Source organism: Abramis brama (genome assembly GCF_963993115.1).
Source record: "Abramis brama genome assembly, chromosome: 22".
Classification (NCBI taxonomy): Eukaryota; Metazoa; Chordata; class Actinopteri; order Cypriniformes; family Leuciscidae; genus Abramis; species Abramis brama.
In genome coordinates, this window is record NC_139984.1 from 28,059,091 (window position 1) to 28,084,771 (window position 25,681).

General features: G+C 39.0%; 3 protein-coding genes across 5 annotated transcripts in view; 1 reads left to right on the plus strand and 2 right to left on the minus strand.

The window, feature by feature from the left end:
- Window positions 1-19,765, plus strand: part of map7b (microtubule-associated protein 7b) — a 137,412-nt gene extending 117,647 nt beyond the window's left edge. The window contains exons 19-20 of one of the 2 annotated variants that reach the window (XR_014604065.1): window positions 17,666-17,896; window positions 18,087-19,765. Coding sequence is in view for 1 of the 2 variants with exons in the window: in XM_084098220.1 (XP_083954346.1) it covers window positions 17,666-17,726 (61 nt within the window). In the remaining variant the exon portion in view is untranslated. Of the gene's footprint in view, window positions 1-17,665 lie in introns of both variants that reach the window. The other variant, XM_084098220.1, reaches the window with a different exon arrangement.
- Window positions 9,895-13,085, minus strand: LOC311072883 (chemokine XC receptor 1-like). Of its 2 annotated transcripts, none has more exons than XM_084098236.1 (2): window positions 12,973-13,085; window positions 9,895-12,792 (listed from the first exon to the last, which is right to left on the minus strand). In XM_084098236.1, exon 2 carries the CDS (start codon window positions 12,784-12,786, stop codon window positions 11,815-11,817), a length of 972 nt encoding a protein of 323 aa, XP_083954362.1. In that variant the 5' UTR covers window positions 12,787-12,792; window positions 12,973-13,085; the 3' UTR covers window positions 9,895-11,814. The 2 variants fall into 2 exon arrangements, with proteins under 2 accessions (XP_083954362.1, XP_083954361.1); XM_084098235.1 differs by having other exon boundaries at window positions 9,895-12,840.
- A 3,909-nt stretch (window positions 19,766-23,674) lies between the features above and the next one.
- Window positions 23,675-25,158, minus strand: LOC311072885 (chemokine XC receptor 1-like). The gene is made up of 2 exons (XM_084098238.1): window positions 25,002-25,158; window positions 23,675-24,887 (listed from the first exon to the last, which is right to left on the minus strand). The coding sequence occupies exon 2, from the start codon at window positions 24,877-24,879 to the stop codon at window positions 23,953-23,955; it is 927 nt and encodes a 308-aa protein (XP_083954364.1). The 5' UTR covers window positions 24,880-24,887; window positions 25,002-25,158; the 3' UTR covers window positions 23,675-23,952.
- Window positions 25,159-25,681: the final 523 nt, after the last annotated feature.

A 25,681-nucleotide genomic window follows, 5' to 3' on the forward strand; every position in this document is an offset into this window, starting at 1 on the left:
TTGAGCGTCAGTTCTGGCAGGCCAGGTAGTCAAGACGCTGCTAATGCTGTTTGCTAACAACACTGTCCCCTCAGCTAATCTGCTTCAGCTGAGCTGCATTAGCTGGTTAACTCCCCTCGCTGCTCAATGGCCAAGCTCAAACAAGGCGCCCTATTTAAAGCACATTCAGTGTGCTCATACATGCTTGCTGCTCGCTTCTGCTGCCCGCCACCTCCCCAGCTCCTCCTTATGCATAACGTGGCATTTGCTTTATGTCATGTTGCCTGCTCTGTTCACAGGGGGGATATTTTTTAGCTCTCACAGTCCTAAACTGTGTGAGCGTTCCCTAATGCTGCTGCTGCTGCTGTCCTCTGACTCTCTGCTATGTCATGGTGCTCATGAAAGGTCAGAGGACTCCCTGAACAGAGCCATACCGCCAAATTTCAATTCAGGAACATCAACTTGTTTGCAATCTATTCAATAAAAATTCTTTAATTATTTTTATTGTCTGTGTTCTTGACTTAATGGACCTGACAGAACTTGCAAAAAAAATGTCTAACTTCAATAGAACTCCACTGAAACAGTTTTCTAAGAGTGAAAGGTAAATTACTGTTTTAGTGATGTACACTAAAATATTTCCACCTAATTCAACTAAAACACTTCCACCATTGTCCTCACTCCCACTGGCTTCGCCCTAGTCTGCCCTCTTCTCCACCTTGGTCCCACGTTGGTCTTCCTCCCATTGCCCCATGGACTCTTTCTCCCATTCCCTTGTGTACACTTCCTCCCATTGCCCCAAGGACTCTTCCTCCTATTCCCCTCATGGACTCTTCCTCCCATTCCCCCGTGTACTCTTCCGTCCATTGCCCCATGGAATCTTTCTCCCATTCCCTCGTGTACTCTTCCTCCCAATGCCCCATGGACTATTCCTCCCATTCCCCTGTGTACTCTTCCTTCCATTCCCTCATGGACTCTTTCTGCCATTCCCCCATGGACGATTTCTCCCATTCCCTTGTGTACTCTTCCTCCCATTCCCTCATGGAATCTTTCTCCTATTCCCCTCATGGACTCTTCCTCCCATTCCCTCATGGACTCTTTCTCCCATTCCCTTGTGTACTCTTCCTCCCATTGCCCCATGGAATCTTTCTCCCATTCCCTCATGTACTCTTCCTCCCAATGCCCCATGGACTCTTCCTCCCATTGCCCCAAGGACTCTTCCTCCCATTCCCCTCATGGACTATTCCTTCCCCTGTGTACTCTTCCTTCCATTCCCTCATGGACTATTCCTTCCCCTGTGTACTCTTCCTTCCATTCCCTCATGGACTCTTTCTGTCATTCCCCCATGGACGCTTTCTCCCATTCCCTTGTGTACTCTTCCTCCCATTGCCCCATGGACTCTTCCTCACATTCCCTTGTGTACTCTTCCTCCCATTGCCCCATGGACTCTTCCTCCCATTCCCCTCATGGACTATTCCTCCAATTCCCCTGTGTAATCTTCCTCCCATTTCCCCATGGACTCTTTCTCCCATTCCCTCGTGTACTCTTCCTTCCATTCCCCCATGGACTCTTCCTCACATTCCCCTCATGGACTATTCCTCCCATTCCCCTGTGTACTCTTCCTCACATTCCCCCCCATGGACTCTTCCTCCCATTTCCCCATGGACTCTTCCTCACATTTTCCCATGGACTCTTCCTCACATTCCCCCATGGACTCTTTCTCCCATTCTCTCGTGTACTCTTCCTCCCATTGCCCCAAGGACTCTTCCTCACATTCCCCCATGTACTCTTCCTCCCATTGCCCCATGGATGACCAGAACCAGCAGGTTACCAATGCAACTAAACACAAACAGAAGAGTGGAAAAAACTGGAATAGCAATGGATCTGACTTTCACTACTTCCTCTTTGCGACATAGCTGGTCTTCTGGTGTATCATACTCAGTATGTGTATAGTCTTGGTAACACATTTTAGGGTAGTTGCCAGTTAATGGGCATTTCGAAACTCTTGGTTTATAATGGTGTTCGTATTATTCACTTTATTTCCATGTTAAGTAAAATGGCATAATTCAAAGGCCGCATGGTTCTAGCTCTTGCTTTTGAATCAACAGCAGGATTGAATTTGCATGAATAATGTCAGTAAATAGTTGATAAAAATGCTTGACAGCTGCTTTTTGGTAATTTTTTTCAAATCATGCATTTATGTCATGATTATGTTAATTTAAAAAGTTAAAGATGTTGTTTTTATGAAGATGATTATAGTTGCAGGGATATCATGTACAGGTTATAGGCTGCAATATTGTTTTGTTATGAACAAATAAGTAAATGCATACAATTTTTTAAAAAGTTTATGATCTCAAATCTTCCTTTTCCTGTTTATGTAGGTCAATGATGATGCTGTGCTTCCTTCCACAGACCACATTGATTTAATCTTTGTCATGTGAAAGAAGAAAATGTAATTTTCCTTTTGTGTATTCAAGCTGGCATGAACTCAAAACATGCTTTTACACAAAAAAATAGCAAGGTTTTGTTTAATGTTTCATAACGATAATGATGATTTGATCCAATCTGCAGCCAGATTCTTCAATCTTCTTCAATGCTTGTTTTCTGACGACTCTCAAGTATTATCTTGCCAAGTAAAACAAAGCACATTATTCATAGACTTAAATCTTTACATAAGACCCTCCTTGGAATTGCTCGCAAGTTATTACGGAACCTTAAGCATTTAAGCATTTACAAAAACTAAAAAGGCTGGGTTTAAGCAACAGTGTGTAAAAGCTAACATTCGGCAAGCATAATAGGCATTCAATAAATTCAATGCATCTTCAATGTTAAGGTTGGTATGTGTTGCTTTTGTATAGTTCTTCTGTGCCAGAGTGTTTTGTTTTGTTTTATTTTTATTTAGATGAAAGTAAGACTGCTGCTAACAGATCCACTACTTGCCTCATTGTAGAACCAACCCGTGACACTGACTGCATGCTTTATTTTAGATTTTAGACACATTTTTCCTATTATTTCTTTGCTGGACAAAAGAAACAACATGTTCAGTAAACAGAATTTGAGGTAATGAACCTGAGTGTGGATGTGAAACCTGTTGCATATTATTTGCTGTGCATAATATGATAGTAATTCAGTGAACAGTTCTTGGACCATTTTTTCACAGTGTTAAGAACATTTTAAAAGTCTAAAAAAAGTGTTTCCACTATAAAGAACCTTTTGTGTAATGGAAAGGTTTCATGTCACTATAGATGCCAATAAAGGACCTTTATTTTTAAGAGTGAGGGGCAGATGCTTCACAAACTGGACTCATGCTTTATGCTCATTCTGTACTTTTACTGTACATTATTCATTTAATTTATACCAATCAAGCAGTGACAAAAACATGAAAGAAATTATGTAATGTAAGCACAAATACAGTAAAAATATGATAATAATTTCTGCTTTAATGACGACACTTAAAGGAAAATGTAACATTTGTCATTGGTTCATTCATTACGTACTTCCAGTTATATTTTTATATGACCTTGAATGAAATGAAAACTTCAACCACAAAAAGGAAGAACATAGAATTTAAAACATGATTTTCTCAAAACTGAAGGCTTTTGCTGCTTGATAGAGAGAGGAATTTTCCTGCCAAGTGGCAACATTTAATTCATTTTTTTAATTTTAATTGTGCATATTAAACAATTGTAATGATGTTGGCAGTAGCTGTGCAATGAATCTTTACACTCTTAAAAAAATAGTTTTTTTTATTGGTTCCATGAAGAACCTTTAACATCAATGGAACCTTTCCTTTATAATGGAAAAAGGTTCTTTAGGTTACTAAAACATTCTTCACACTAAGAGAAAAAGGTTCTTGTAAGTACTGACTGATCACAGAAAGGTATTTTGGGGAACCAAACATGGTTCTTCTATGGCATCTGTGCAAAAACCTACTGTTGGAACCTTTATTTTTAAGAGTGCATGTACATCATTCACACATTCACATCATCTTAGAATTGATTGTTGGTTCAGAACATTCATTAAAAGTACTTGAGTTTTCTCTTAGTACATTGAACCCTGCGATATATTTTTTTGCCAATCTGGTTTGACTGAAATCGAGTTTTTTGTTTGTTTTTGTTTTTAAAGAACTTCTGCAGAATCAGTTTTAGATCAGTGATTCCCAACCTTTTTTCAGTCAATTTAAAAAAAATGTGTGGCACCCTACGTGTTGTCACAATACTACTTTGATACTACCGATGTGTTTATGTGAATACGCGGCAAGACGGGCGTTGTAAAAAATGTTTTCGTGTGTATTTGACCGTAAGCGCAACAATGAAAAATAGGCAGCTTTATGTGGAAAAAACATTCCCAGCTTTACGCACTGGGAACCCAGCAAACACATTTACGTTGTGGCAACGTCTCTGGCACGTTGCATTTCTGCTATGGCAACGTCGCTGTCTACGTGCTTGCAACATTGTAACAACGTAGAATTGTAAGACGCGACAGGGCTGTAGCAACGTTGTTGCGCGACATTCAGCAACTGAGAGACGACGTTCTGACAATATTTTTATATGCTGCTATATCCCCCCATTTAGCATTTTGTAAGATAATTATATACTTTTTATCGTTTATTGTTTATCTATATTATTATTTAATGGGGCTATCAACACCTGCAAGTGTACACTTTGAAGAGTAAAAATGACAGAAGGTTTCGTTAATTCAACTTTATTAAAACTCCATCAAATTGCACTTCCAAAAGTAGGCTAATACATTTGTGGAAAAAAACCCCGAAATAAACTAATATACAAAATTTATTTTAAGTATAATAAATAAAACATAAAAAGCAAAGGTAGATCAGAACATTTAATGAACAAAACCGGGTCTGTATGGCAGACAGTAGCCGAAAGCCGGACGATACAGAGGAGCAAACGAATGAGACTAAATAGCGGAAAAATCGAATGAAAAACTAAACAGTGCAAGCTAGGCTACATTAATCACATTAAAAATTAAAGTTGTAGGTTGAGTTTGATAGCTGAGGTAGGCTAAATTAAACGCAGTACTCACGTATCCTTGCTGCTCGATGAAGAACAAGACAACACAATGAGCCCAACAGGTGGTTGGGATTCAAAAGTCTGATTTTCCCGCTTCAGGGCAGTGACGAGTACATTATGTAGTCCAGTGGTTGTCCAGACACCCTATAGTCCATGGGCCAGACCAGATATTGGTACCATCTGGGTGGGCAAAACCTTACCTGTACTAAATTGTTTATGGGGTTAATATAAGTTCATTTTAATGTGATAACCTTTCCACAGTCCCAGCTTTTTATACTTTTTTTTTAGAACTGGTAATTTTCCTACTTTTATGTATTAGAATTATTTTTGAAAAATACACAAACGTCCAAAACCACAATAACAGTGATCTAATATTAATACCAAGCAAACTAAAGTATTTGTAAATATTAACAGGCATAATAAAGTCGATATCTTTGAATTCACACTGATATTTTGTTGTTTTGAGTTGTAAAAAATATAAAAGAAAAGAAAAATAACACATGTATTGTCGACTTTATTGTCTACCATTGGAAAGTCATAAAATGTACATACGATTTGTTCTTAATTTTTGTATAATATATTTCAATTTTGTTTTCAGGTTCATGTGGAATGTATTAGGTAACAGCTTTGTAACACAAGAAAATAAGAAACGTTGAATTTCAGGTATATATTAACACATACAGTGGGTACGGAAAGTATTCATACCCCCGGTAAATATGATCAAAAATGGCTGTAAAAAATAAATCTTTCATTCAAAAAATTGATCTTTCATTCAAAAAATTGGCAAAATTCTAACCTTTCATTAAAGTAAAATAATTCAAATTGGGGGGGAAATCACATTATGAAATAAATGTTTTTCTCCAAAACACGTTGGCCACAATTATTTAGTAAATACCTTTTTGCAACCTCCTTTTGCCAAAATAACAGCTCTGAGTCTTCTCCTATAATGCCTGATGAGTTTGGAGAACACCTGACAAGAGATCAGCGATCATTCCTCCATACAGAATCTCTCCAGATCCTTCAGATTCCCAGATCCATGTTGGTGCTTCTTCTCTTCAGTTCAGTCCACTCATCAGGTCAGGGAACTGGGACGCTCATGGCAGATGCTTTTTGTGCTCCGAAACACATTTTTGTGTTGATTTTGATGTTTGTTTTGGATCGTTGTCCTGATGGAAGATCCAACCACGGCCCATTATAAGATTTCTAGCAGAAGGCGTCAGGTTTGGATTTTTTATCTGTTGATATTTGATAGAATCCACGATGCCATGTATCTGAATAAGATGTCCAGGACCTCCAGCAGAAAAATATGCCCACAAAATTAAAGATCCAGTAAATTGTACACATGGAGTACTTTTTATCCTTGTGTGCACCAAACCCATCTAGCGTGTTTGCTGCCAAAAAGCTCTTTTTTTAGTTTCATCTGACCACAGAACCCTGTGCCGTTTGAAGATCCAGTCGTGTCTGACCACTGAATATGCTGGAGTTTGTTTTTAAATGAGCGAGGAGCATTTTTCTTGAAACCCTTCCAAACAACATGTGGGGATGTAGGGGTTGATTTTTTTTTTCTTCAGATTCTTTCTGACCCCAAGACTCAACTAATCTCTGCAATTCTCCATCTTTGATCCTTGAAGAGTCTTTGGCCACTCAAACCATCCTCCTCACTGTGCATTAAGATAATATAGACACACGTCCTCTTCCTGGCAGATTTGTAACATTTTTACTTGATTATAACTTCTTAATTATTGCCCTGATGGTCAAAATGGGGATTTTCAATTATTTAGCTATTTTCTTACAGCCACTTTCTATTTTGTGACGCTCAACAATCTTTTGCTGCAAATCAGAACTATATTATTTGGTTTTACTCATTATGATAGATGATTAAGGGAATTTGGCCTTTGTGTTTCCTCATATTTAAAATCCTGTGAAACAAGAAGTCATAGCTGGACAATTTCAGTTCCTAGTCCCCCTGGTGTGCTAAAAAAGGTAAATATTAATGGGAATATACTTCAGAGATATTTTATTCATAAAACATTCTAGGGGTATGAATAATTGTGGCCAACGTGTTTTGGAGAAAAACATTTATTTCATAATGTGATTTCCCCCCAATTTGAATTCTTTTACTTCAATGAAAGTTTTTTTAGATTTTTGCCAATTTTTTGAATGAAAGATCAAAATTTTTGAATGAAAGATTTATTTTTTTACAGTCATTTTTGATCACCGGGGGTATGAATACTTTCCATACCCACTGTATGCCCAGAAACCCCATTTTATTCCAAAATCGGTGTTTATCTTGGTCACAACCTTCATTGCTATTATATTATGCCGTTTTCTAAACACAAAATAAACAGCTCCGATGTCAATCTAAAAGATTAACTACGGACAGCTCGCGGTCATTCGGCAAACAGTCGCGGACATTGGATCCATTGTGATATTTCAGCTTTGTGCACAAACTTGCACACCGACAGGCCTTCACCTACACTTGCATATTTTGTGATGCTACGTTAAGTTGTTTCTTCCAGTGGATGCAGTCAACCAGACCATTGAGGAGACCATCAACAAGGACAAACAGACAGCAGGAGGAACAAAGGGCTTCCCGAAGTACTACCTGACAGCAGAGTACCGCAACGCATACCTAAGAAAGCTGAGAGAGATGGTCGGTTGGGGTGATTCTCAGCTGAATCATCCAGAACTACAGCCGCCCAGGTTCAGAAGAGATGAGGCAGATTGTCCAGTCCATCTTTGATCTCCTGGAAAATTGCTGGGAGAATCCGTTCAGTCCAAAACAAGAAGAGTTTGTCAGTCTGTCAATTGTAACTGTAGCCCCACCTGATGTGGCAAATTAACTACTTGAGGCCAAGAAGATTGGAGAAGAGGTTTACCAAAATTTCAAGACAGAATATCTGGAAACAAGAGTGATACTTTTCTACAACAAGAAAAAAATTAAAAACATTCTCAGAGATCAAGAAGAAGCAACACAGCCAGGAGCAAGCCAAGCAGGTAGTATTGTAGGCCGAAAGAAACCTCTTTGGTCACATGATCTTGGTGGCACAGAGCCGACAACTACACATGAGTGACGTCTTGGCTCATCCTCTGGGACCTCTGCCTTGGGCCCTAGCTAACAAGGATGGGTCTCTACGCAAGACCAAGAAGGCAGCTTTGGCCAGAGAGTTGGAGAAGAGCATGTCCCCAGCTGAGGAAATCCCAGAGCCATCAACAACCGCCATTGATGGAATGAGCCTGTTACAGAAACTGAAGGACCAAGACAATTCCTTTGCGCAGTTGGCTGTCTCAGCTCTGGACAAAGAGCTGCACGAAGGGGGGAAGAGCCAGCGAATAGATGTTGTCTTTGATGTGTACAATTTTCACGGAACGTGAAAATAGAGACACCAGCCACCATAGTCACATGTTTGCCTGGAGCCAGAGCACCTGACATCAATGCAAATTTAAAAGTGCTGCTTATGCTAATCGTACATTTTCTAAAATTATTATTCACGTCGGCACTAATGATGTTCGACTCCGCCAGTCGGAGATCACCAAAATTAACGTTAAAGAGGTGTGTGAACTCGCAAGTACGATGTCAGGTACTGTAATTTGCTCTGGCCCCCTTCCTGTTCGCAGGAGTGATGAGATAGTTAGCAGATTGTCATCACTCAAAGGCTGGCTGTCTAAATGGTGTCCGCAAAATAATATAGAGTTCATAGACAATTGGAAAAGTTTTTGGGGCAAGTCTGACTTGTTGAAAAGAGATGGTATATTCATCCCTCCTGGGATGGTGCTGCTCTTCTCTCTAGTAATATGGCACATAGTCTTAGAGCTCAAACATTACAATCTGGGGCTTAAATCAGGAAGCAGACAGACTGGCTAAACCGACCGTCTGCTAGCTGTCTCACGTCACCAAGATCAGATAAATCCCATCACATAGAGACTATTTCACCTAGAAATCATCATATAGAGACTGTGTCTGTTCCCCGAATTAGGAAATACAAAAAACTCCCAAACCCATCTAAGAGTAAAATTTTTATTGATGTTCAACAAATAAAAAAAACACAGATATAATACAATTGAGCAAATGATAAAGCTCAGTTTGCTGAATATTCGAATATTGCTGAATATTCGATCCCTTACTTCAAAAGCACTTATTGTTAATGATATGATTACAGACTATAACCTAGATGTGCTGTGTTTGACAGAAACCTGGCTAAAACCAAACAATTACATTACTTTAAATGAGTCCACCCCCCAAGATTACTGTTATAAACATGAGCCTCATCTGAAAGGCAAAGAGGGAGGTAATTTATAGTAATACTTTCAAAATTACTAAGAAGTCTAGTTTCAAATATAATTATTTTGAAGTGTTGGTGCTTAATGTAACAACATCGAGTGTAAATGATAAATCACGTTTGAATTTGTGCTGGCTACTGTATACAGGCCACCAGGGCACCATACAGACTTTATCAAAGAATTTGCAGACTTTCTATCAGAGTTAGTACTGGCTGCAGATAAAATCCTAATTGTTGGTGATTTTAATAAACATGTAGATAACAAAAAAGATGCATTGGGATTGGCATTTAAAGATATTCTTAACTCTATTGGAGTTAGACAACACATGTCAGGACCTACTCATTGTCGTAATCATACTAATACTACTACTAATAATAATACATCTAATACTATCACATGGAATCAATGTTGATGGCGTTGAAATTCTGCAGCAGAGCGATGACATCTCAGATCATTATCTAGTCTCGTGTAAACTTCATTTAGCCAAGGCTGCAAAGTCGACTCCGTGTTACAAATATGTTAGACCTATCACTTCTGCCACTAAAGATTGCTTTATTAATAATCTTCCTGATCAATTTCATCATTTCAGCATCCCAGATAGCTTAGAAGAACTTGATATTGCGACAGAAACTTTTAACTCACTTTAATTAATAATATATATAAAAAAATCTAAATTCAAAACCTTTTATCAAATTATTTATTTATTTAAAATTAAAATTTTGGTAAAATGCAGCCTTGCTTAGTAAAAATCTACCCTGACCTCAAACATTTGAACCAAAAAAAACAACATCAACATAATAACTATTATAGACCTGTTCCTGCAAAGGCAATGATGGTATATGCTGCAACATACTTACACAACACCAAGAACACAAAGAGAGGGATGAAGGGTCTGGAGAAGATGATGACAGAACAGACGAACAGTGAATATGATGAGGCTGCCGTTTGTTCATTTTATTGTGAGGCATAGCAGTTTGCCTGAAGGTGGTAGCCAGTGTGTGCTTTTTGTGGTGTGGAGGTGAGGCCCTCTTGGTTAGCCTTGCGTCTGGTGGGCTGACCCGGGTTGCCCAGACTCAGTTTTAACTCTTGTGTCCTACAGAGTTTTAACTGGGTCCTCGTTGGATCTTGCGACTTGCGGACCAACCTGGGCAGCCCTTTTGCCATTCGGGCGTTGCCCTAGCGACTTGCGGGGCCTGTCTTGTATGGCATAGTGTATATTTGTACATAGTTCGTTGATCACACATGGTGATGGGTTTAGGTGATGTTATCTCAATGGGTGTCTTAAAGACCTACCCCATTAATATGTATCGTACAGTGGCAGGATCCAAGTTATGTTAAATACCCGCATTGATTTTTCCTCCAGAAATGCATAACATTCAGCCTAACAAAGATTCATCGTTTATCCAAAAAGCAATTTAGAATTTTTAAAAGTGTCAGGATGTGATTCAGCCTCACTACACCCTGAAAACAATGCATCAACATTCACAAGAGCACTCATGATTGTGAAATGTAAAATTATTTTGTTTACCATAAAAATAACCTAAAATTATGCCTGAATCATAATTTACCTAAATAAATCAAAATATGTCATAAAATTAGCTCTTTGAAATCTGAAAATGCCAGAAATGAAATCAGCATCCTCTAAAACCACTCACATATTGCAGAAATTGACCATACAGTGCAAAATATCTGGTGAAAATGAATGATTAAGCTAATAATGCTAATTATGCTAATCATGCAAATTGCTCAACATAATTATGCAAATTAGCATCCGGCAGTTTCTGTATGCTGGGGACCCATACTTCACATTTCTGCAATAAAACTTTGGTGTAGTCAACATTTCCGGGTTCACCTAGTTGGCTACTAGACTATTTCATGACATTGGGGTATTATGGTTTGACATGCTAAAACTCCCAAATTTACCAATTTTTAGCAATTTATTTTGGAATTATTGCCTTTATCTCATTATTTCACTAATTTGGAACCTACTTTATTTGTGATGAATGAACCACTTGATGAATTATCAACTGCATGAACCAGATTATTTCCATGGAAGGTACTTTTGCCATTTTTTCCACTTACAGGGGTCAGTCACTTCAAGCGGTCATAACCACTACTAAGCTGCCAGTTGGCAAGGGTTATCATGTCAAAACATTATCTAGGGATGCATATGATGTAAAAAATCGCAACTAGAATTTGCCCACCCAGATGGTACCAATACGTGAAATTTTGGGTCTTGGCCCAAGGACTACTAGGCACAACCTTAAGCAATGGCCCTGAACGGTGGTTTAATGTCAACATTGTGACAACGCTGTAACAACCTTCACCACACAACGTAGTTATAGCAACCTTTTGGCCATGTTGTTAAAACGTTGTTAGAAGGTCGGGTACGTTGCGCCAACGTTCTGTGTTTGCTGGGAATGAGGCACGGGAATAAAATCACGCGCAAGCGCAAACCGAGATTGATTGGTAAAAAAAAAAAAAAAATTAACACATTTTAGCAATTTTTAAATGTTTGATGGAGTTTTTACACGGCACCCCTGCTCTCGCCAGAAGGCACCCCGGTTGGGAAACGCTGTTTTAGATGATTCCTGAACTTTACGCCAATAAAAACGTAAAACACAGGGTTCAAGCAACAGTGTGTAAAAGCTAACATTCTGCTAGCATAATATGCATAGTCGAGTCTAATCCTTACTGCACAGACTGTGAATGGATGGATTTTATGATCAGTCAAAGATTTTAAGAACATAACAATGTTATATGGAGCCCAACTAATAAAAAACACCAGTGCAATGCAGAATATTAGTCTAACGGTCTTGTGTCTCTTATTGGTCCGAGATTTTGTAATTGTTTGAAGCATTCTGCCATAGCAAAAACCCATGATAAGAAATGCAAAGAAGAAAAAAGCATTTTGAAAATAAGCAAATCTAGATTTCATTTCAACACTGTCATATTCACAGTATGTACTATTTAAATGTGTTATAACCTTGCTATTACATGATCCGAGCAGTGAAACCGTTCCGCTCAGGATCCAAACGATAAAGGGAGCGACTGAAAAGCCTCTGCATTTCCAGTCAGACAGAGGATGAATCACTGCCATGTAACGCTGAATGGTCATGAGAGTTAAGAACAACACGCTGCTGTAAAAGCCAACATAGAACAGAAACTCCATCGCTTTACAGCCAATATCTCCAAATGTCCAACCCCAGATGAAGTACGAGGCCCAGAATGGAAGTCCAAAAGTGAACAGCAGATCTGACAGAGCCAAATTGAGGATGAACACGTTGGTCAGGGATTTGAGACTCTCATAAAGTGCCAGAATGACCAGAACAAGGATGTTACCAATGCAGCTTAACACAACCACTAATGAAAAAAAGACTGGAATGAGAATGGATCCAACTTTCACCACTTCATCTTTGTGACACATCTCGTCTTCATAGTCATCATCATAGTAGTCAGGAGGCAATGTTTCCTCTTCAGTCATGTTGTTCTGCAACATCACAAACTACTTCAGTCAGATTAGATTTGTCCAGGTTCAGTTCTTTACTGTTTTCTGTGGAAAATACACTCAAACATTAGTGTCTTTTCATTAGGACAAAAGAACAGAAGAAAATCATATGAATCAATTTAGCTAAATTTATTCCAGTGAGAAAATACTAAATACAGCCTGACATTTAGTCCTTACCTGCTCTTTCCACTGTCTCTTCTCTAACTAAATGGAATCAAACTTATTTGATAGGAAATAAAAGCATTGCCCCCTTTATTTTTTTCGTTGAGTATATTGTCAAGACAGCTGAGCAGATCAAATGTGGAAGAGGTGTTTACTTTTCTGAATTTATAGGTAACCGGATGGGGAGACTCTTCCTCTTTCTAATACTCAAATAGTACAGAATTTTTTTTCACTCAAATTGTCACTCAAGAGAGAGAGAGAGAGAGAGTGAGAGAGAGAGAGAGAGAGAGAGAGAGAGAGAGAGAGAGAGAGAGAGAGAGAGTAAGAGCTGTTCGTCGTGGAAATGTGCTTGTTTAAAATCAAAAACAGATTAATTATAACATATATTATAATTAAAGGAGCTGTATGTAAGAAATGTATTTCAATTAATCATAAAATGGCCCTGATATGTCACTAGACATTAAGAAATCATGTTCATTTCAAATACTTATATCACTGACAATAGTAGTACGGCCAGGATATTGTCATTTAAAAAGTGAAGTTGCAGCCCTCAACTGATGTTGTTGTTGTCATCTTGTGTTTTGGCCTGAAGCGCCACCCTCCACCTATCTACCAATCACGAAGTCAGTAGGGTTTCGGCATCCGGGTTGCCAGCTCTGCTCTAGTTAGCACAGCTGCAGCTCCTTGTAGCAGCCTACATTCCTGCTGGATCCTGCAGCATATCTGGCAACCTCGAGTCAGGGGGTAGGGGGAGGGGATACACCGCTCTACAAGTAATTTGAAAGTAATTGCAGTACCAGTTTTGGCCACAATCTTACATACAGCTCCTTTAATTGTTTTTAGTTTTAGTTTTAAAAAGCATATTTCTACGACGAACAGCTCTTTTTCGCGTAACCAAACCTGTGGGCGGGGCTATAGTCGGTGGTCCAATAAAAAATGATCTTGGTTCTGAATCCCGTCCTCAGTGGCGGAAAGTTCTGTCAATCAAAATACTAGCAAGGTTGTATTATAATAACAACAAGTGGAAATGATCTTCCCGGATGCGATATTTTTTTTCCCAGGATGGTAGGGGAAGACTCATGGATATTAATTAGGGAAGTCATCCCTGATTGGTCTTAACCCCAGTGGTTTAGGGTGGGGTTAGGGGTAGGTCATCAGACCCCCAGTGGCGGGTAGGTTTAGGGGTGGGGTTAGGGGTAGGTCATCAGACCAATCAGGGATGACTTCCCTAATTAATATTCATGAGTCTTCCCCTACCATCCTGGGGAAAAAAATATCGCTTCCCGGATACCAGAGAATGTCTAATAAGGCGAGAAGTTTCACTCTCAGTACACTTCCGGCTTCTGAACTGGTTGCAGTTCCACTCTGATTCCATATGAGGGCGCTCACAGGACGAGTGCAGAATGAGTGGAGGTCTATGGCGCTATACACATCAAAATCCACTTTTCTCAGGATATAATTTTTTGTCTAGTAATTTGAATGTTGTATTCGAAAGGAGATGCAAAGAAATTACACATCGCTGGGTGTTAGATTTTTTAGAGTCACTTATTTGCTTTAAAAAGTCTTTTAAAGTATCAATGACGTCATACACACACTCAAAAAAATGATTTTAGCTCTTTGTTCAATTTCATTAATTATAATGAGCATATACGACACAACCCTTCATAGAAATGATTCCAGCTTAATTTCATTAAATGTAATCAATTTAATTTAAAAAAAAAATTGGTTTACCACATTTTTTTTTATTGAGTCAACATGAATATTTTTCGTTCGTCTTAACCGGATGTCACTCAAAAAATTAATTTTGGCCTCTTGTTAAAATAATTAATTAAAATAAGCAAAAGTAACACGATTGTTTAATATTGTCACAACTTAATTTAATTGTGTTCAATCAACCTAATTAATTTGTGTGAAAACTACATGAATCATTGTTGTTGACATCTAATTGGGCAGTGGATCTGTAGTTCCCAGCATGCTTTGCAAGGGACTGCATTAAGAGGGTCAATTTAGGGAAAAAGTGTTATTTTATGTGTTTTTCAGTAAATGGAAAGATGTTGTTAGTTAATGTTAGTGTTTAATGTTCAGTTATGTTAGAAACTTAGAGGACTTTCTGTAATGTTTTTGAATTTTGTGCTTACCATTATGCAGAAGAGTGGCGACTGTGTTTAGGCTGTGGGCTCAGTATTACGCTATATGTGCATTAAACCTTGTGTTCAGGCTGTGGGCACTCAGTATACGTATGTGTAAACCACACTCGCAGACCTGCACAAGTAATAAATTACTATATAAAAAATGGTTTTAATTCAATTGAACACTAGTAGTGTCTATCATTAGAGGTGACCGTAGAGTCATATCAACTAAATTTATAATGTTGGTGATTCAAGGCAGGACAAAAACTAAATGTAGTTAACCTGACAAAACTTTATCTAGCAGGAATAACTAAATTAATTTAAATTCATTCAACAAGATTACAACAAATTATTTCAAACTAATTCGATTTTGTTGGAAAAATGTAATTCAATTTCGTGGAAAACCTTTCCTTAATTTAATTAAGTTCATTGAACAGATTATTTTTTTGAGTGCATCGTACGACCAGAGATACTGCTTTACGGCAATCCTTCAGTCACTCTGGTGCTTTCGCGCTCTGCACTTTCTTTTCTCTCTCGAGGCATCGGCAACACAGCTGACACAGGTAAATACACGTGCTAGAAGAGTTTTTGTTTTGTTTGTTTCTGGTCCCGCTTCGGATGCCACGATGCCATCAAGAGGTATCTCTGGTCGTAATCAGTCCTTCACTGACCAATCAGCGTTCATTAGCAGAATGCTAGCGTGTTATGGGCAACAACAACTCAACCTGTAAGAAATCGAAAGGACATAAGTACTCGTTCATTCAACTTTCGACCTATAACCCATGTTGAACTTGCAAAACCTAGAATCAAATCTGAGAATTCTCAACGGAAATCGGGTGAAAGAGACAAATTTAGCCATCTAGCCCCATAGACTCCCATTCGTTTTGCACTCGTGGACGATCGCCCCCAGTGGAACTCTGGTGGAACTACAACCAAAATTCGGTACAATAGGACTTAATAGGGCTATTAAGAGCCCGTAGACGGGCTCTGCGGATACTCACAAAAGTCCAAGTATGTCAGCTTCTTTTATCACTTTCAAGACTTTCATCACAGATTTACCAAACTTCCAGCTGTAACACATACAGGTGGACTTCAGTCTGAAGCAGCCTTTATTCGGAATAAATGTTCTGACATATTATACTGCGCGTGACTGGCTGTTGACGCCTTGGAATTGTTGACTGAATTTTTGAAACTTCTGTTCGTTCTTTTTTTATGTCTCTAGTTTCTATGGCAACAAAAGACGCTGTCCCTTAGAACTCTTTGATTTGAATTAAAACAATACAGTTTAAGTTTTGAGCGTACTGCGCAGACTCAAACTGAGCTTGACGACGTAGATGTGACGTGAGCAACCTGTCTGACAGTTGTAAGTCGTCTAGTAGCTGTGCCAAGAGAAATATGAATCATTCCCTTCCGAACCTTGCAGAGATGGAGAGCGTGAGTAGGAGCTGTCCATGAGCTAGAATCTATGCCTGGGCTTCTCCCTTGACTTCATCAGACTTTATGCCTCCACGTCCCCCCGATTGACTGCGAACTTCTCTTCCTGTCTATACGGTAATTTCCAGAGAGTCACGTGGTTATGACGCAATCGTTAGCCTATTTTTACAAAAACTGCTTCTATGGGGCCATAACGTAAGATACAAGGTAATGGAGCCTTTTATACATTGTCGTGTTTCTTTAGAAATAAACAATGGACAAATAGAGTTTTTAAACGCCTCAGATGTAAAGTTATTCACTGTCAAAGTGACGCCAAAATGAATGGGAGTCAATGGATGCTAACAGCAGGTGATGGCTTGTTAGCCAATGGTGGCCCTCGGGGGTGGTACGCTTTTCGGGCGATGGATTACCCCCTTGGTTATTCCAGGCACGTCTCTGTTCATAGTTGCATAGCAACGACAGACGCCATGGGAGAGCAAGCGCTTGTGGAAAGGAGAAAGCAGTTCGAACTGCGAAACTGGTACCGAGAACTGTGGATTTTCACTGGTATTGGTACCGAATACTGAAATTTTACAGTGAAAAAAAAAAAAAAAATAAACTGAAAAAAAAAAAATTCAGTGAAAAAAATTCTCCTTTATTTCTAGGTGAATAAATAAAGGTTTCTGTTTGTGACCAGTTCAAGGTACGTACTGCAATAATCATGCCTTGAATCTGTTGATGGTATGTTATATTTTTATGTCTCAAAATGTCCATTTCTATCCACAAAACTGGACAGAAGTCATGGGGTTATTTTAAAAGAAAATCTTCCAGAGGTGCATGCCCCAACAACCCCCTGTATTTAGTACTGGAAATGAATGTTTAATGTAGAAAATGGCCTGACACTAATTTTGATCTGCAACTCTCCTGTCCTCTACTGGTGACAGGAGGAAGTGCAACTTTACTTTTTATAAGCTTTTGATAATTCATTAACAGACAGTATGAAAACGGTTTGCATTTATTCATTAAGTAAACACTTATCCAAAGCTACTTACAAATAATAATACAAGCAGAAGCAGTTAATTCAACAATATGCTTAATCAGAGAAACTTGAACTTGATCTATAAAAAAAAACCCTTTGTAATCTGTGACTTTTTCTTCACTGCAAGCGTGACTGCCCAATTCAGAGAAAACGGTGGTGTCACAGAAGCCTTCGAGGAGGTCATATAGAGCTTCCCATGGCGAACAAACTATCCCGTCAGGATGGAGATGAGAGGACGTGGAAAATGAGGAAGAGGAGGAGAAGAGGAAGGTTCCCATTTTGGCTTTTGGAGAGAATGGCAGCACGCATAACGTGAGTGGACTGGAGGAGGACCCGGCACAGTAAACACTTCTCTCAGGTCAGTCAGTCTGGACACAACACTGATTTTTGTTTTGTTTTGGATGACATACCATGTCCCCTTTACCTTATTTAGATTTTTTCCTCCCATTTATACATATGAACATTTATAATGTTATGTGCAACCTGCAACACAGGAAATAGAGTCCGAGGGAGACCCCTCACTGTACTTCCCTTCATCTGACACTTAGACACCTAAAATGGCAAAAACGAAACGTGTCCTCGCAGCTGAGACCGATCTCTTGGCTTCTCCTTCCTGTAATCAGCTCCTCCACTTCCCCAAACTGAAGTGGTACGCTCCAGGAACCACATCTTCTGTCATTTGGGGAGTCGTGGTGACTGTGAAGGCACATTTAGTACTTGAAGAGAAGTGTCGTCGCTGTCGTGGAAGCTCCTGTGAAGTGCTAAGCATAAGGAATGTGTGACGAGAGAATGATGTTTGTTGTGTTTGGGTAGATTTATGGCGAAACCTCGTAGTTTTGCTCTCGTTATGCCAGCAATTGAGTGGCTGAACTCTCCGCTTAGTTTTATAATTAATGTTCAAATGAAGAGAACTTATTTTCTGCCCTCTTTGTAAAGCTTGAACAGATTTTTGCCTCTTGAATTACGTCTCATTCCACTCCAACGTACGGCCCTCTGCGCAGTCCGAGCGAAGCAGAGCTTTCATACTTGATCTTTATTTTCTTCCTAATGTGGTTGGGTGATTTTGAATCTCATGCAACTTATCAGGAACATATCCATGATATATTTAACTTAAAATTAAATGGAAAAAAAAGTCTTTTTTTCCACATTTCGTTAAAATTAAGCACATCCTCACAATTTCTCATTATAGTAATAATGCAAAACATTTGTAAATTGTGAAGTATTTATATACCATTGCAACTGTTTTACTGCCTTTAATCAATACTGATTTAAATGAAACAAATTGTATTACTTTCCCTCCCCATTAGATTTTAGGTTGAAATGTGACCTGGGTGTGTTTTTGTGAGATTCACCCAGCTGATGGTTTGCTCGCCATGTTGTTTTGTTTAGCATTAATCACAGACACCCGAAAGCAACTTGTAATATAGAGACTTACGCGTATATGAGAGGTTACGTCTATTTAATCGGTAGAACCCATACAAGCTAATCTTTAAAATCAAGAGATCTTTCGAATGTAATCATAACGTAATAAATAAATCTGAAATGCTGCTACCTATGTCTTTCCTCTGCCTTATCAGATGAAGTGAAGTTTTGAGGATTTGTTTGTAGAGCTGTTGTTAAAGGGCTGATTTGTTTTAGTTTTATTTTGAAAAATCCTCTGTTCATCAATAGGCTCGTAACACATGCTGTCGGTACAGCCCTGTAAGTGCTGCTGCATCATGTAGCTGTTTCCATCCCAGCCCTATGAGATGCAAATAATCAATATGTCATAGGGCTCATGGAAAACCAAGTATCCTATGTAGGACATATTATGAAGCGATTTCTCTTGTAAGCAACAAAAGACTATCTCTGTTTTTGTTGTGATCAGTATCAGTGGATGGTCAGTGGACACCATGCAAAAAAAAAAAAAAAAAGAAGCAGCAGGGATCAATTAAATATTTTGAAATGAAGAAACTGTAAATCTTGATATGCAAACACTAAAAAAGTATACATGAATGTTGCACAAAATCTGTTAGCAGAATGGTGGGTGAAGGTTTAAAACAAGCACAACTTGTTTCTCAGTGAAGACTTATTATTTATAGAGCACTTCTCATAAAGCACCCATGTGCCCTAGACCTAATCAACAGCACTGAGTACCACTTTAAAGAACTGAAGCGTTTTCTCCCTACCAAGTCGATCTATATGCATGTACAAATTATGAAAATCAATAAAACTTTTTATCTGGAAATGACTTAAGACTGCTTTGTGTTCCTAGTGTTACAAATTAAGTTGTCACAGTAAATTAGGGCTGTGGTTGTATGATTCTGACATTTTGCTGGCCTAGATTAAACTTTTGCATGTGGAACAATGTGATGTTTAGATCCACCAGTGTTTTATATGTTGCCAGTGTGAAGCTGATGATCTCTGAGGTTAAGATAAACATGTAAAAATGCCCCCAAACGGGTATCTGGAAATTTTCAGTGGCTATCAAATAACATACTACAGATCAATGATGTGGAATATTTCATTTTTTGCTATGAAGTGAAACGAGCAGTGAAACCGTTCCGCTCAGGATCCAAACGATAAAGGGAGCGACTGAAAAGCCTCAGCATTTCTCCCAGTCAGACAGAGGATGAACCACTGCCATGTAACGCTGAATGGTCATGAGAGTTAAGAACAACAAGGCCGTTACGGATGCAGCTTAAAGCAACCACTAATGAGAAAAAGAGCGGACTGAGAATGGATCCAACTTTCACCACTTCATCTTTGTGACACAACAACTCGTCGTATTCTGAGTCATAGTTGTCAGAGTTTTCATTCTAGACCGGATTCAATGTTTCCTCATCAGTCATGTTCAACATCACAAACTTCAGTTAGAGATCAGATTTGTCCAGTTTCAGTTCTTTACTGTTTGTAGATGTTTTCTGTGAGAATCAACTGAAACATTAAAGATGCTCTAAGCGATGTCACACGTTTTTTAGACCACATTTTTTTTGTCGCATACAGCAAACATCTCCTCACTATCCGCTAGCTGCCTGTCCCCTGAACACACTGTAAAGAAACACGGTCTCTGTAGACAGCGCAGGCTCCACAAACGGCAACAAAAACAAACTGGCCCAGCCTGGACCACGAAACATAACAAACAGTGTTCCAGCCAATAACCGACAAGAATGATTTGGGGGTGGGGGTTGGGGATCACATCACCCAGTGGACACTTCCTCCCATTTCCCCATGGACTCTTCCTCACATTTCCCCATGGACTCTTTCTCCCATTCTCTTGTGGACTCTTCCTCCCATTTCCCCATGCACTCTTCCTTCCATTCAGACAGCAAAAACCTAAAAATGTGGTGACATATGTTGGTATAAAAATAACAAATAAAGCAATAATATCAATAGCCACTAGATGGATGTAGTACTCAATGGCTGCAAATAGGCTAAACTATATAAACCATTGTTATAACGAATTTAACCTATTAAGATCCAGGGTCTCTGCTGCACTAAACCTCTTTGCCATCGTGCTGCTTCAGAATGAACTGATGAAATGCCACTGAGGTTCAGGTAGCATATGCTGCAAACATGTTTTGTTTGGAAGCATCAGCAAACCTTGCAGTAGCACTTTGATTTAACTTTAAAGTGGCGCGTGTGTGCAGTTGCTGATTGGAACATAAAAAAAAAAGTCAGTCATTGGATCATTAAATTCTTTGTTTTTGTATATGTGAGTGACTGTCTTTATTTGACAAAAAAATATATAATTTTTGTATGAGTGTGTGTGTGTGTGTTCGATAGAAGATAGATAAATAGTAGGTGCGGGGAGAGAGTATAGGGACGGGGAGTTAGGAGTGCCGTCGCTACTCTGCTGAATGCTGATGCTATTGAATTGCAAGAGCCCGGCTCATATAACATGATATTTCATGACTCTTGCCACTAGATGGCCTTATAGCTCTAGTCTGTTTGGAGCAAATGAGCGTTTCCGCTGGGTCCTAAAGTCAGTTTTTCTTCAGTATGCATTCAGATAGACATGTAGACATTCTAAAATAATTTTTGGTTAAGTTTTAGCTTTTTTTTTTTAGAATTTTGAGCATTTTTAGTTTTTTCTGTGTACTGAAGCATTCCTCGCATTCGATTAATTCCTATGGGGGTCAAATTGACCCGTGAGAGAAGGATTTGTTACTTTATTAAATTTCAACCAGTTCAAGTGCGACAAAAGTCCTAGGGTCTTGGCCCCCTCTGATGAACATTAAATAAATAAGAAATTAAAAGATGAGTTGGGGAAGGGTGAGGGTTAAAGGAGAATTTGCATTGTTGGCCCATTTGGAGGCGCTATATCTCAGCTGCCTTTGAGGGTGCGTTAAAAGTTGCACTGGATTCTTATCATAGAAAGTAAAAGAAATGGACACAGCGACCCAATAGACTTCAACGGAGAAAAAGTGAAGTCAATTAGAAGCATTCACTTCCTGATGGCTGAGCGTACTGCGCAGACTCAAACTGAGCTTGACGACGTAGATGTGACGTGAGCAACCCGTCTGTCTTCTAGTAGCTGTGCCAAGAGAAATCTGAATCATTCCCTTCCGAAACTTGCAGAGACGGAGAGTGTGAGTAGGAGCTGTCCATGAGCTAGGAGCAGGAGAAACTTTTGCTAAGTATTCTGATTAATAATTTTGTCATTTTGCCTCCACGTCCCCCCGACTGCCCGCAAACTTCTCCTCCTGTCTATACGGTAATTTCTCTACTGTGCGACAGAGAGTCGCGTGGTTATGACGCAATCGTTAGCCTATTTTTACAAAAACTGCTTCTACAGGGCCTTTAGAATAGCATTTCTAAACCTTTTATACATTTTCGTGTTTCTTTAGAAATAAATGATGGACGAATGGAGTCTTTAAACGCCTCAGATGTAAAGTTGTTTGCTATCAAAGTGACACCAAAATGAATGGGAGTCAATGGATGCTAACAGCAGGTGGGGGTCCGCTAATCAATGGCGGCCCCCGGGGAAGCTTCGGTTTCCGACGTAGCTAGCGAAAGCGTAGCTAGCGAAAGCGGTCATATAGGGATTGTCAAAGGTTTTTTTTTTTTTTTTTTTCGTCATCTACTGAATTTTTCGTCAACGATACCAGGGACACCGAAACACCGGGGAACATGAAATTTGGTGGGCATGTAGCCCCACTAGACTTTTACGGAAAAATTTCGTTTGGTCCCCGGGGGCCACTCCCCCCCCGCGCTGGGCCCCCCCAAACCCAAAAAATGCAGTTTTTCCTAAATAACTACCTGAACCGTGGCACCGAGGATGAAAAATTTTTTATGGTATGTTGGTCTTAAGGGCCCACATCAACCTAGCCCATAATCACTCATTTGTGATTTGCGCCCCTCCCATAAAAAATGAAAATGCAATATTATTCTGCTTTAATCGCCCCTATCTTCAGTTGAGATGTTCAGAACTGCACCATATTTCATGTGTATGATTAACTTGACATCCTCTGGGGGTATGCTAAGTTTCGTAGAATTTCATCCATGGGGGGGTATAAAATAAATTCATTTATGTGCACATTTAGTGACTGTACACTCATCGGCCTGTAGATGGTGGTGTTGAGCGAAGGGTTGCTGGTTTAGGATGATACTGTCACACACACATGCAGGAATACAAACAAACGCAAGCATGCACACACACTGACATCCACACGCACAGACACACACCCATACACAAACACACACGCGCACACACATGTACGCACGCATACATACACGCACAGACACACACACATACACAAACACATACACACACACACAGACAGACATGCACATACTACTACTTTTTTTAGGTATATACATAAACACGCAATACAGCCAAATTGCTCCACGTCATTTATTTTTGTGGAAAGCCAGTGCAGGCCTGAGCGGCGGTCATATTTTGTACCGCCATGCGGTAGGCTACATCTAGTTTTGATCGTCGCTGAAAAGACATTCTACTGACTCAAGTAATTTTGCAACTGCGTGTCAACATATTTTACTAACCTGAATCCTAACACCTAGAGTTAGTTGACATGTAGTTGCAAAGTTACTTATAGTCAATAAAATGTCTAAAGTGGACCATTGAAATAAAGTGTAACCTCATTCTAATATCCTTCAGAAATGTTGAAAACAGCTGCTTGATGTTTTTGTGGACATTTGTTCAGGATTCTTTGAGTAAAAAAAAAAAAAAAAAAAAAAACAGTCCTTATTTGAAGCCGAAGTATTTTGTAACTTTATAAATGTCTTTCTTTACTGTCACTTTTGATATGTTTAATGTGTCCTTGATGAATAAAATAATTAATTGCCTTGATCTTTTGGAACTTTTGAACTGTAGTGTAAGATGTAATGTACATTGTTAGAATTCTTGCTTTTAACAAACACAATAAACAGAAAATAAATAAGAAATTATTGCCAGGGTAGAGCAGAATTGCTTTATTTTGGACACATTTTCTTCAGTATCATCCGTAAATGTTTTTGGAATTTTTCTCCAATTAAAGCATAAAGCACTGGGTTTAAGCAGCAGTGTGAAAAAGCCAACAGTCGGCAAGCGTAAAATGCATAATCAAGATGAATGGATACCCTACAGACTGTAAATGGAGTTAAACCATAATCCTGGAAAATTCTCAAGAGCATCACAATGTTGTACGGAGCCCATCCGATGAAGAACATCAGGCTGATGCAGAATATTAGTTTGATAGACTTGTTTCGTAGCCTTGTTCGGGACTGTGCAATTGTCATAAACATTCTGAAATGGCAAAATCCCATGATGCAAAATGCAATCAAGAAAAAAATGCTTTGTAAATAAACAGCGACATGTTTTACTCTAATACTGTCAAATTCACAGTAAATATTATTATCGTGTTCCAAGATTTTGCTTCGGAGTGAGACTAACAGTGCAGCCGTTCCGCTGAGGATCCAAATGATGAAGGGAGCGACTGAAAAGCCTCTGCATTTCTCCCAGTCAGACAGAGGATGAACCACTGCCATGTAACGCTGAATGGTCATGAGAGTTAAGAACAACACGCTGCTGTAAAAGCCAACATAAAACAGAAACTTCACCGCTTTACAGCCAATCTCTCCAAACGTCCAACCCCAGATGAAGTACGAGGCCCAGAATGGAAGTCCAAAAGTGAACAGCAGATCTGACAGAGCCAAATTGAGGATCAGGATGTTTATCATGGATCTAAACTTCTCGTACAGCACCAGGATGACCAGAACCAGCAGGTTACCAATGCAACTAAACACAACCAGAAGAGTGAAAAAAACTGGAATAACAATGGATCCGACTTTCACTACCTCCTCTTTGTGACATAGTTGGTCTTCTGGATCATACTCAGTATGTGTATAGTCTTCAGTCATGATGTTCTCTGTTTGATAATTTTAATTTTGTTGTTAGAATTCATTGTAGTTGTTTACTTAATAAAAAACGATACAAGATATAATAAAGAATAATCTTATCTTATTATAATAATATTTCTTACCTTAATTTCAGTCCTGTTAGTACTAAAGACTCCTGGCTAACTGAACGGGGATATTTGAGCATTATTATGATGAATGGGAGGGTTAAATGTGTTTCTACCGAAAAACTCAGCCATTCCCTTTTACCTCAAACATGAAACGAAAGTATCACTTACACAATGAAAGTTAATTGTTGCTTTTTTCAGTGTTGCAGCAATTCCTTAGTAACACATTTTAGGGTAGTTGCCAGTTAATGGGCGTTTCGAAACTGTTGGTTTATAATGGTGTTCGTTTTATTCACTTTATTTCCATGTTAAGAAGTAAAACGGCATAATTCAAAGGCCACACTAGCTCTTGCTTTTCAATCAACAACAGGACTGAATTTGCATGATTAAAGGGTTAGTTCACCCAAAAATGAAAATTCCGTCAGTAATTACTCACCCTCATGTTGTTCCAACCGCGTAAGACCTTCGTTCATCTTCGGAACATAAATTAAGATATTTTTGATGAAATCTGAGTGCTGATCACTTCTCCATAGGCTGCTAGGTGACCGAAACTTGCTGGCCCAGAAAAGTTATTAAAGAGATCGTTAATATAGTCCAAGTGACTACAGTGGCTCAATCTTAAGTATATCAAGCGACGAGAATACTTTTTGTGCGCAAAAACAAACAAAAATAACGACTTTATTCCACTATTCATTTCC

Coding starts and splice junctions, on each gene's coding strand:
- LOC311072883 (XM_084098236.1), bottom strand. CDS start 12,786: ATGTTGCAGAACAACATGACTGAAGAGGAAACATTGCCTCCTGACTAC.
- LOC311072885 (XM_084098238.1), bottom strand. CDS start 24,879: ATGACTGAAGACTATACACATACTGAGTATGATCCAGAAGACCAACTA.